This window comes from Sander lucioperca, chromosome 22 (assembly GCF_008315115.2).
Source record: "Sander lucioperca isolate FBNREF2018 chromosome 22, SLUC_FBN_1.2, whole genome shotgun sequence".
Taxonomy (NCBI): Eukaryota; Metazoa; Chordata; class Actinopteri; order Perciformes; family Percidae; genus Sander; species Sander lucioperca.
Genome location: NC_050194.1, coordinates 12,332,342 through 12,345,043, shown reverse-complemented (window position 1 = coordinate 12,345,043; position 12,702 = coordinate 12,332,342). Strand labels below are relative to the sequence as shown.

Below are 12,702 nucleotides of genomic sequence, written 5' to 3'. Positions count from 1 at the left end.
AATCACATTTAAACCAATATTAAATAGTTGGAGAACTCAAGTGGACAGATATTTATTGTTTTGAGAAAAATAGTAATTGTTAAATGGTTGCAATTGTAATGTTTTGGCGCCCCCATCTGACTTACGGAGGTATTTCTTTTTCTTCCGATTTGCAGTTGCTGTATTTTGCTCATCTAATCCAATGGATCCCAAACTTTGTGTTTTATCACTTAGCACACATTATAATCTACATATGTATGCAATATTTCACAACAAAAGAAAAAAACAAATTGGAAAATAAAACATTTTTGTGTAACAATACTATGTCGTATTTTTCTTTAATCAACTTGGTAGGTAGCAAACCACTGATTTAATTGAATTAAAAACCATCTGCTCCTTCCTACAGGTACAATCCAAGCTTCAGTGATCAACGCAAATGTATCCTTGTGGCAGTCAAACAGCACCCAGAGGGCAACACAGAGACATTAGCAAAAATACATAACTTGCAATGGTAAATGCAAAAAGTCATAGTTAATGGAAATTATAAATGTTTTATTTATAAATGAGAGGTACTGAAAAATCACATTAAATGGCATGTGATAAACATTACTATACATGAAATGCATGATGACAATACACAGCACTGTAATGGGTGAAAACTCTCTGAATTGCTTTATAATTTGATCCATTACTAAGATTGTAAACACATAATACAGTAATAAGTAGGTCAGTGTTCAACTCCTCCAACCACTTAGCAACCCACTCTTACAGCAACAGTGGGTAAGATAAACCACAAATACTGTAAATGTATCATATCAGCACAGTTGGCCCCTAAATTACTCTTTTGTTTTCAGGATTTACTTGTCTCTTTTCTTTTCAGATGACCAATAACCTGAAAGAAAATAAGAGAGATAAAAGGATTAATGTGGGTAATAGTATATTCCTGTCATTTATTCCTTCCTTTACAACGCTAAATCAGAGATGACACAATGCACAGCACAATCCCATTCTCAGTCATAATGTCTGTCAACATGGACCTCAAGCTGCACCTCCTCCTACACACCTGGGTCAGGAGGAGGACAGAAGAGCCCCTGTTCAGAGTTTAGCGGATTTAGAGGAGGCTATACCCAACAGCATGGAGACGTCGTTGGCTGATGTTAGCCACGCTCCGCCGTCTGCCACTAGGATGGCTCCAGTCACAAAGGAGGAGGCCGGGCTGGCCAAGAAAAGAGTGCAGTGGGCCATCTCGGTTTTGTTGCCTGCTCGCTGTAAAGGAATGGACTGGAATGCACCAGCAGCCTCCCCTCTGGGACCACCTGAGGCATTAAAAGAAAGAGAAAAAAAACATGCTCAGATACTTACACTGTTATACCGTACATCTGTGGTTCCCAATGTTTTTTTTGGCTGAACCCCTTAGCCCTGTCAGATGAGCACCATCCGCCATGTTCCAAATATGTCCTTAGGATGGGTTATATCTGTATGTTATTTAATCCTATTAATTATCAAAAAGTGGTAATTGTTACAATTATTTTTTTCATACATTTGAATTGTCTATGTTTTCTCCGCTTTGGTCAAGTTTGCATTGAGTGGCAGTTAACTAACATATCTTTAGATTAAGACTTTACCCAGTCTGCGGAAGCCCTCTGTGCCAGAGACAGGACCTGGAGCCACAGTATTGACTCTCACCCCACTGGGCCCCCACTCCACAGCCAGGTGCTTGGTCATGGCATCTGGGGGGACAGGAGAGGCAACACTGAGTAATCTGATTCTAATTTTGATATCATTACATAACAGCAAAAAAGCTCTTACCATTTGCAGCCTTAGCAGAGCCAGCATGCACCTGGAGGGCCTGCCCCCTGTATCCAAGTGTTGCAGAGATGTTGACTATGTTGCCACCATGATCCTGCACACAAAAATGATGGGAGACTTAAAATCAGTTTGATGGGTTTATAATCAAATCTGCGCAGAGGCAGCAGTTTAAACCCCATTTAGGGACAAGGTATTCAGTCATCTCTGATCTTTACTGTCCTCTTTTGGTGACCAAAGTGAATTGCAGGGAGTGAATCTTATTTTAAAAATGATTGATCAATAACTCAATTGTGTTCCTGTAGATATGGTATTATCATTATTTCAATGCTATTATAACTTACTTATAGCCCCTTAACTTGGAATTGAGACATATTGTATCACACAAACAGAGAATGTACTATACCTGGAACCACTTCTCATAAACCACCTTGCTGGTGTTGAATGTACCCATAGTGTCTATCTCCATTACTGTCTTGAAGGCATTGAAGGAGAGTGAGGTAGCCGGGCAGAGGAAGTTTCCAGCAGCATCTGTCAACGACAGCAACCGTGACTTTAACCAAAGCCAATAAAGCTACGGATAAATGCATTATTTATGTGGTACATGTACTAAGGTGCAAAGTTAGAAAACAAAGATAGACACAGCATCAGAAAATGTGATGATTAAACCAAAACCTTTCACACTGGACCTTTGTGTAAAGTACATTTGCATTTATTCACCCTACAGAAACCTAAAATGTATTTTGCACCTATGTTGGCAGGATGCATTGTGTAATGACGAAGAGTGTGTGGGAATGTGTGTAGCACAGCTCCAACCACAAAATTCTCATACTGTTAATGAGGATGTCTATGCGGCCCAACTCTTTCACCGTCTCATCAACAGCAGCTGCGATGCTCTCAGGCTTCCTCACATCTAAACACAAAGGGAGGCAGCGTCGTCCTGACGCTGCAGACAGCTTTTTAGATGCCTAGTGAGACACACAATCAAATTACATGAGGCTAATACATTAACATTTAATTATGGTGTAAGATATATGATTTAGGGTTGTGGAAATGATGTAAGAGGAATCACCTCTTTGAGCTTGTCCAAGTTCCTGCTCGCAATCACTGTGTCACAGCCATGCCTGAAAGAAAAGGTAAGAAAATAACATATTAACAATACTAGGAGCTAGGCCTGTCGCAATATGCAATAAATCAATTAATGGCATGATAAATAAAAATCAGCTCGATAATTTTTAAATGGAAATTATCGCGGCCGGAAAAATTTCCATTCTATTTATTGTTTTTGATTGTGTTTGTTTTTTATTCCAGTGCATTTTTTGTTAACAGAGACTGAGAGTCCATTTTATTTATTGTTTTTGATTGCGTTTGATTTTTATTCCAGTGCATTTTTTGTTAACAGAGACTGAGAGTCCATTTTATTTATTGTTTTTGGTTGTTTTGTTCATTTATTGTGGATATTTAAAATGTCTTCTAGTTCCAGTGTTAAATATTCTTTAGAAATAAAAGTTTATTGATCTTTGAAAAAGTGTACCTGCATTATTATGCCATTATCATTATATTAGATGAAAATGGTCTCAGAATGACAATATTATCATTTATCGCAATAATTTCTGGGACAAAACACAACAAAATTTGTTATTGTGACAGGCCTACTAGGAACACATGCTGTATTGTGTTGATTAGAACATGAATATGTAATGCTTGCATAAATAATGCTGAAAGAAAGACAGAATGATTAACTTATGACGAAACAGGTAGAATAGAGGGTGAGGGACAGGAGACAGTGAATGCAAGGTCAGAAATGTGATAAAAGGCCGCAGGCACACAACGTGAGAGAGCAGCAACAGATGCAGTTACAAGGTGTCCTGCTGATTTTGATAAAAGATCAATTATTTCTGGCACATAAGTAAATTATTGAACTATTTCAACTTTGTCACACAAGCAAAATGATGAAAGTCTGACTGTCAGATAACACAACCAGAAGGTTTAAAGTACACCAATGTACTATCTCGCTCCCACATTTTACTGTTTTAGAGTAACGGTAATGACACAATGCTGACGGAGCATCGATTGTATGCATTTATTCTTATACTACCTATACATGCACCAATGTCTGTGAATAAAAGGAGTGAAATTTGACTAAATATAGTCTGATATTCAGTGTTGGGCAAGTTACTTCCAAAATGTAATACATTATAGATTACTAGTTACTGTCATTTGAGAGTAATTAGTTATATTACAATATTACTGTCTCTGAATTGTAATGCGTTACACTACTTTTGCATTACTTTTGAGTTACTTTCACCAAAATAACAGGGGAAGTTTGATTTGGCAGCTAGCTTGTGAATTTCACCACCGGATCAATAAAGTCTCCTATTTATCCACTTTAATACATCATAGATTATTCATATTTTGTATAATTAATATAAATATGCAAAGTAACTAAATCTATAAAAAAAAATAGATAAGTAAAACGTATAATAGGCAAGTAGGAGAAAATGAAAATACTCAATTAAAAGTACGGCATTGTTGTAAAATGTTTGTTTATAGCACTTGAATAAGAAATTCATGTTGTTTAGTTTAAAACACTCTAAAGAAAATGTTCAATTATAGTGTGATTAAAACTCACTATTTACATTATTTACAGTACTTGATTGAGTGTAGTGAGTACAGCTGGTTTGTGAAAAGGTAGCCTACACAACCTTATTTAACAGTAATTTAGTTTTACTGCGAATAGTCACAGGAAGTGCTTTTATTTTGAAGTACGCTACACGGAAGTTATCTGTTGTGTAGCCTACTCTTGCTAGCTTACTGAGATGCAACCAGGATGCAACATGTCCGTCAGGCTCAAGTTGTTCACTTTCTTGTTTGTAAAACTGCAACATATTGAACAGTAAATGGTCACAGTAAAAGACAAGCGCTTTTGGTCGTTACTCTCCACGGCTGATAAAATGCAATGATATTTACGTGTAGCAAGCCTCATCAATAATTCCCGACATGTTTATATCTGTCAGCCGCTGACGTACCGTCACCTGTTGGGACATACATGCTGTCCGTACCGTCTCTGGTTCTGACCACGGGAACAGAAACAGGACAGCTCACTTCAACGCAGCGTAATAACTCCTGAAAATAATATCCATCTCGCAAATGTATTTGTCTCTGCAGTCATCTCAACCATCGAATACAGCGACAGGAAAATAATACAGCTTTTTTTTTCCTGTGAAGAAATGTGTCGCGGTGTTGGTGAATTCTTAAAAAAAACAATGCACCACTAAATGTTGCGTTAAAATGCGTTGTAACTCGCGTTACTGAGATTGTAACGAGTATAATATTACCGAAATTTAATTAGTAATGCGTTATATTACTGCGTTACAGCAAAAAGGAATACATTACTGTAATTGCGTTACTTTTGTAACGCGTTACTCCCAACACTGCTGATATTTTTGCAAGATCTGGGCATGTTATGGAGAAACAAGCAGGTAATTCTCTCACCTCATTAAGATTTCAGCTATCCTGAATCCAACTCCAGATCCACCTCCTGTGATAAAAGCAACCTGATCTCTGAAAAATAAAGTGCAAACCCTCAAAGGTCACTTCATGAAGTTATTACAGTGACAAGCATGTCAACAACGTGTATTTACTGTGTGAATGCATTAAAGCGATAAGATCACACACCAGGCATTAAGAAATACATTTAAAAGCACATGTTTGATGCCTACTTTAGTAAATCTGGACTGTAGATGTGTGTGTACGAAGTCAGGCAGTCATCTGTGCCAACATCTTCTGGCAGCAGCTCTCCTTTTCTTTGTGGCTCTGCCATACTGATAAATAATGCATGTTAATTAGATGCTAGCACACTGATTGAGCATTACCATGATCACAATGTACTAAATGACTGGTCTATACATGCAGGTGTTGCACAAAATAACAGAAACTCCTTACATTAAAATAGCCCTCTGCAGCAGTTGGTGAAGCTAATGACATACGTTTTTGTCAGGATTGTCAGAACTTCAACCAAAGACCCTCTATACTAACTACAAAGGTAGTTTGTATTGTCTTTCAGTCATTGTTTGTATCACTCCAAAATAAATCACAGTTACAGTGGCAGCAACTGTCCAGACGTCATGTAAAGCAGCACTAACTGATGTCGCAATTTTATAGGTGAGTTGTCAAGACAGTTATTTTACAGAGCTCATGATGGTAGAAAGTTGTTTCAGATATTTGCCTCACAATACTGACTTGCACCTCAAGGCTTAACTGACACTCTTTACAGGCCTACCAGGTCTACCATACTGTAGGGTGTTTCTGTTATCTTGTCTATCAATGTAGCTACATTTTCTAAGTATTCTGCTTCCTACAGCTAGCTAGTAGTGTACCACAGACTGCCAGGACTGCGCAGTGAAGTTCAGTTGGCAAGTAACGTTAGGTGGCTGCTGTCGTATTAACGTTACCTTCTGAGAAAAACAAGCTACTGTAGTTTTGTAGCGCTGAGAGAAGAACCGTCCAACTCCTTTTTGGTGAAGCACGACCTGCGCACGAAGCACGTAACGTTAACTAACTCGGACGAGACACCTTTACATTTATTCCTCACCCATTAGGTGTTTCTTTTCAGTAGGAACTTTTGTACATTGGACTTTTTCGTCGTTCTTTGACGATGCATTATGGGCAATGAAGTCCGGTCGGGGTGTGTTCAAGAGCACAAATATCTTACTGTCCAAACTTATTCTCATTTGTTTAATAGAGAAAATGTAATTATAGGAAGAATTTTCAAATCAGGCAGGATTCAAATTCAGATAATAATAATACTGTGAGCACTAGATGTTAGAGGTCAGATTCATGCCAGAAAGGGAAAGTATACACAGCATCATGTCCTAGGGACTGTAAGGTCTTTGACAATCTGGAGAGCAAAGGAGAACCCAGTGATTCTGTTGCTCATCTACATCATCTAGGATGGCACCAGCAAGGGTCTCCACTGGTAAACCAACCCCGAAATAAACGATCCAGGGTTTAGAGTTTCAGGGCCGATGCTGATCAGTGTGCATTAGTGCAGAAAGTGGCCCTTATTGATCTGTACTCTGGGATTTACTGTTGAAAAAAGCTCTATGCAATGGATCCCTCAATTACTTTTGGGATGGATATTCTTCTTTGTGCTCAGAGGTCTGAGAGGATCAGAAATGTAAGTGAGTGCTCTTGTAACTTGATTTGTTTATCAAGAGGCAACAAGAGCAAAAGCAGAAGTGCACTTAAAAGTGAACATTAGAATAAATTGTAAGTGGGTTAACTTCAAAATGACCTTCCGGTGTTCTGACCCTTTTTCATTATGTTTTATGTTTTGAATGTGTGTTTTTTTACTTTCTTACTTTTAGCTTTCATTAATCTATTATAATATAGTATGAAAATCATTCAAATTCATTATGAAAATAGATTTGCATTGTCTGCTTTTATTAATTTCATTGTAATGTATGGGCAGTTGTAAGTTCTGACTGATTGCATTGCAATCTAATGAAATCTGCACTGAATTATCATGCAATATTAACACAAATCAGATTGTTGTTAACAAAGCAGATAATGTTTTCATAATGGATTAACAAAGTCAAGCAATTTCCAAGTGTCTGCAAACGGACTTTCTTACCTGGTTTAAATATACTAAATCAAAAGCTTCCAAGAAAAACATTCACAAATCTAAAAACACAACTGCACACCTAGATAAATGGTTAGCAGTAATGTACACGTGATCTGTACAAACAAATAAAAAATTAAATAAAAAGAGTAAACTACTAGTCTGTATTTTGATGCTAGCAGCCAGATGGCACTATCTGTCAGCATTTTCTGCTTAAATCCACAACAATAAAACCCATTTCCAGTACTCTCAATATGAACTTACAGTAAATATGGATAAGAATTCCAGCTTTTGTAATTACTGTACAGAGAGAGAAAAAACAGTCCATTGTCAAAGGCTGCTTGTTAAACATGTTTTAAAGAAAATGTCCTGATGCAGGAACATAAAGGCATGTACAAAAGACTGCCTTAATACGGACAACAAGACTCACAGACTCAGACAGCTAATTGTTCCAATGAGCCTGGCACAGCTCAAGCCATAAAGGTCCATTATCCCCTGCTGGGGCAGAGCAAGCACTAACAGCTGGTCCTGGGCTCTGTCAGTGTCTCAGCACTGGGACTGTCTGTGCAGCTTTGCTCTGGACTTCTGTTGTTGGGTTTGACTTGCCGGATTGGCCTTCTTCCTCCAGACCCACCAGCCTGCTGCTGACCTCCCACAGCCTGCGAGCTGCCTCCTCATCCAGGGCCAGTGGCGCCGGCTCCTTTTCTGTCATCACATCATAGTACCTTCCCGTCACCCCCTCCATCTCCTCGGACACTGCCAGGTAGACGCTAGGCTGGGCCCCCAGCTCTGGGCTCTTCACCAACAGGGAGAAAAATGGACCTGTAGGGGGGGGGGGGGGGGGGAGGGACACCACAGGTTTGCCGGTTTAATCTCAGCAGGCATACCATGTTTTAACTATCTTTCAGATTCTATCAGAATACTTTATTAAATGAATTGGCTGATGTCAAGTACTAACTGGATTCATGTTGTTGCACCAATTACATTTGTTCTTATCTGAATCTGGCACACGTTGCATTGTGGATTTTTATTATCTTCTTCAGTGATCTCAATAACAAATGCAGTTCTCGCCACAGTCGACAATTTTTATTACCTCTGAGTGCATGTAATTAAAAAAAATACTCATTGAGGAAGAAAATAATGTACATTGTAAAACATGTACGTTCACTGACAGCCAGAATGAGTAATGAGAAGGTGTATTAGCGACAGCATTGGTAGCATTGGTGTACTTTGATTTCATAATTCACAGGTTTTATTTGAACTGTAATATAATTTTTCTAAGGTTTGGTTGGGGTGATGATGAAGAACATCGTAGCTGTGGAGGGAAAACCTTGTAACAGTGACTTGGGAGAGTTTTGTTTTAACTTTAGTATAAGTATTACATGATCTTGTACTAGTTGCAAAAAAAACAAAACCTAAAATCTTTGAATTTATGAAGCAAACCCGATTGCAGAATGTGAAACTTTGAGGTACTTGTACACTTACCGAAATGTTTTAATTTAATGCCACTTTATACTTAAACTACAGTTCTTTACATACAAAGATTTAACATACAAAGCTGTATTGTTATAGACGAAACTACAGTAACAACAGTATATGAAATAGTTAAAAACCTCAACCAACTACAACAGTAAAATGCTTCTTACTCATGCATCGTTAATATAAAATATATAATATTCACAGGGGTCATTTTTCTCCATTAAGTACTTTTACTTTTGATACTTATGTTATGTAAGCACCATTTTCAAAGTGGCTAATGTAGTATTTCCGCATCTTCTTTAACCACAGCAATCATCATACATGCAATAAAGGACTGAAATCATTTTATGGAAAATAAAATGGACTATTAATGCCAATCTCTGTTTCCTGGTGGTTTGTGGCTCCAGTTAGAACCCTATATCCATAACAGTGGTATTGCGACTTTTACTCAAGTAAAGGATGGGAATACTTCCTCCACCACTGCCTAAAAACCAAGAAGATACATTTAAATCAAAAAGCATAGTCAGAAAGCTAAAGTGAATGTTCTTCAGTTGTAATTATGTTTGGTTCAGTTCTGTTTTCAGAGTTTAAAAGTTAATTTTGTGGCTAGGAAACTTTTCATAACAGAAATGCGGTCAGTTTATGTTTATTTATACAGACCAAATAGATAAGAACAGATAATTCACTAAGCTAATTGTTGCATATGCATTAGGTAAGCTTTTTTTTTTTGGATTTCTCTAAATTCAGAATCCAATAAGGAAGCAGGATACTCACTGAGCACAGAGCTGGAGAACTGTGATTGGTGCAGACCAGTGTGCCTCCCCAGTTCCGTGGCAACAACGCCTGGGTGCACAGCGTTCACCGTGATTCCTGTGCCTGTTACACACACGGCATTGTTTAAAAATACATATCCAATGGCCAATTACAAACAAGAACATAGGCCGTACTCCCTCCCACACATGCCCACATATGCAACAGCCAGTAGACTTGCCTTGTAATCGCTTGGCGAGCTCTCTGGTGAACAGAACATTGGCAAGCTTGCTCTGACAGTACGCCTGCTTGGTATCAAACTTCTTTTTCTCCCAGTTCAAGTCCTCAAAGTCAATCTTTCCAACGATGTGGGCGAGTGAGGCCAGGTTGATCACTCTGCTGGGGGCGGACTCTTTCAACTTATCCAGCAGAAGATTTGTCAACAAGAAATGGCCTGGATGAAGACATAAACTATCAGAATCAGGTAGTGAATTCTTTAGAAATGTAAAGATAATTTAGTAAACAGACACCACTGTCTGTCTTAATTTAAGTACCTAAGTGGTTAACGCCAAACTGCATGTCGAAGCCATCTTCCGTCTTCCCTGCTGGACATCTCATGACCCCTGCATTGTTTATGAGTACATCCACACGCTCCTCCTCTACAAGACAATAAATATAAGATTCAATACTGAGTATTTCTATAACTGAACACATAACTGGAGAAGTGAGTGAGAATTAAGTGTTTCCTTACCTTGTTTGATTCTCTCTGCAAACTCTCGGATGGACTTCACAGAGGCCAGGTCGAGTTGACACGCGTAAACGTAAGGATTCAGGGTCTTCCCTCTTATTTCCTTTGCAGCTGTCTCGCACTTCTCCATGTCCCGACATCCCATAATGATCCGGCCCCCTGATGATGCCATAATGGGAAAAAGAGTGTGTCATTGAGAGCAAAAATAACAGCTGAAGATTTTATATATTGTGTCTTTTTGCACCAAATCAGAGTCATATTTTCTCCAAACCTCTCTTGGCCAGTTCCCGGGCAGTCTCTTTCCCAATGCCTGTGTTTGCTCCTGTTATAACCACAGTCTTCCCCTTGATGGTAGCCTTACTGGGACAAGGGCCTCCGGTTACATGGTTCCTATGAGAAGAATTAAAGTTCAGCGCCATCTTATTTAAGCATGCCTTCTATTTCAGCATCGAAACGACTAGGCAAAACATTTCTCAGATCTGTCTCTCTTGCTTGGCCATGAATGGACCTGAACTCGACTTTTTTATTTAGTCGACCTTGTGCCACAAACAATTGTAGGTTATCATACCTTTATACCATGGTCTGGGTGAATACTCAATTCTGATTGGCTGCAGGGTGTCCATTAATTCCTGACAAAGGACACCTACTAAGTAGTTCCATTAAACTTTTCTGTTCACTGTTCTAAATGAATGCGCTGGCTACATAGTATCAGCCTGTATCTAAAATGAGTAACCATAGTAACAGGGACACGCATCCGACAGTCCTGGCCTCCCCGCCGTCTATTAATTCATGATAATGGACACCTCATTGGCCATTATCCCTTATGTGTACATAATTTAACAGCCCTCAAACCTAAATTCATGAATCAGCCAAATTAATTTATTCAGGAAGATGTTTAGCTGCACGTTAGAGAGCTCCTGTTATAAGTCTACATTAGGCCTACTTTATCCTAAAGTAACTTCTTAATAAGGCTAAATTACCAAGTGGGCAAAGCAGGCAACTGGAACACGGCCCCAGAACTCCAGGTGCCCCAAAAAGACTCCAGACTTATTGTGTGTAAACTGGTTTGTGTGCTTATTTAATAAAAATGTTATTTAATTTGTTTTGGAATATGCGGCACTAAATCACAATATGAACTGATTAGTTAGGTCGTAACTATGTTTGTACGATGTCACCAAACTCACACCCATACACACCCATGAAGTCTTGAGAAGAGATCTAATCAGCAGCATACGTGAAAACACCTGTGCGAGTTGACTATGGTTGTTTTAGGGCTTTAAAGTGGCTCCTGCTTTATATAAAGAGAGTCCCTGTGTCAAAGTCTTACGTTAGTTTTAAGACCTTCATTATTTCAGTTCTGTGTTCATTTCATGCATATATGTTGTATATTTATGTGTTTAATCAAATTACCACACAGCAAACTCTGGGACATCTAAGACTGCAGAATAGGAATACTGTAGAAATTGCACAGACAGGGAGGAATTGGGCCCTAACAGCTGGTTTTACCCAACCTAAATCCAATACAACCACACTGCTATAAATATTATGAAACATATTCATCTAGGTATAATTGAGCCAAGGAGGCTGCACTTCGTGGGGTTGTTGTACTGGATTGTATGGTAGTAGTTAAGTGCTGTCCCCTCACTATGGGAGTAAAAAAAAAAATATATATATATATATATATAAATAATAACTTGACATAAGAGAGCAAGAGCAAGGTTTTGAACCAACATCTAAACATCACAATTAGGCGTTCAACATTGTCCAAGATTTAGTCTGAATTTAACGCTAACAGCGTAGCAGCAGCAAATGTGACACATGGTGTAAAATATAGTTGACACAGTGACCGTATGTCATATTATTACTCACTTCAGTAAAACAGCAGCTCCAAACACTGTTCCAAAAACAGAAACTGGTAATATATATTTGCTCATGACTTCCGAATAATGCTGACCGGAAAATATGCCATCAAAAATGGTTTTAATAACCAGCTCATTTGACAACACGACTGACAGTACCACAAGGTTAAGCGCGCATGTTTTTAGCGTCATCTACTGCTACTAATACATCCATGCTACTAACCAACCGCGAGGAGCAAAAAAACCCAGTAGCATTGTGGGAAATGTAGTCCCAATTTAAATGTACACCAAAACAAGCAATAAACGACTTTTTGCAACATTGTTGCGTGGGAATTGTGAACAATAAAAACTTTTAAAAGAAGTAGGCTACTGTAAGAATGTGAGTGTTTTTTATATCTAGAGAACGGACTCTTTAGAAAATATCATCTTAAGATGCAACCTGATCTGGAAAAAAGATG

General features: G+C 38.5%; 2 protein-coding genes across 6 annotated transcripts; both read right to left on the bottom strand.

Moving 5' to 3' along the window:
* Positions 1-510: 510 nt before the first annotated feature.
* decr2 (2,4-dienoyl CoA reductase 2, peroxisomal) lies at positions 511-6,466 on the bottom strand. 4 transcript variants are annotated; one of them, XM_031291296.2, is made up of 10 exons: positions 6,240-6,466; positions 5,508-5,609; positions 5,281-5,349; positions 2,858-2,909; positions 2,618-2,753; positions 2,192-2,316; positions 1,789-1,882; positions 1,605-1,709; positions 1,043-1,295; positions 511-871 (listed from the first exon to the last, which is right to left on the bottom strand). In XM_031291296.2, exons 2-9 carry the CDS (start codon positions 5,606-5,608, stop codon positions 1,075-1,077), a joined length of 903 nt encoding a protein of 300 aa, XP_031147156.1. In that variant the 5' UTR covers position 5,609; positions 6,240-6,466; the 3' UTR covers positions 511-871; positions 1,043-1,074. The 4 variants fall into 4 exon arrangements, with proteins under 4 accessions (XP_031147156.1, XP_031147155.1, XP_031147158.1 ...); XM_031291295.2 differs by having other exon boundaries at positions 1,107-1,295; XM_031291298.1 differs by lacking the exon at positions 5,508-5,609 and having other exon boundaries at positions 1,107-1,295; positions 6,240-6,446.
* Positions 6,467-6,619: 153 nt separating this feature from the next.
* On the bottom strand, positions 6,620-12,450 carry LOC116044253 (retinol dehydrogenase 13). Of its 2 annotated transcripts, none has more exons than XM_031291292.2 (7): positions 12,255-12,450; positions 10,657-10,775; positions 10,389-10,544; positions 10,192-10,296; positions 9,879-10,091; positions 9,662-9,763; positions 6,620-8,230 (listed from the first exon to the last, which is right to left on the bottom strand). In XM_031291292.2, the coding sequence occupies exons 1-7, from the start codon at positions 12,434-12,436 to the stop codon at positions 7,947-7,949; spliced, it is 1,161 nt and encodes a 386-aa protein (XP_031147152.2). In that variant the 5' UTR covers positions 12,437-12,450; the 3' UTR covers positions 6,620-7,946. The 2 variants fall into 2 exon arrangements, with proteins under 2 accessions (XP_031147152.2, XP_031147154.2); XM_031291294.2 differs by lacking the exon at positions 6,620-8,230 and adding an exon at positions 8,976-9,371.
* Positions 12,451-12,702: the final 252 nt, after the last annotated feature.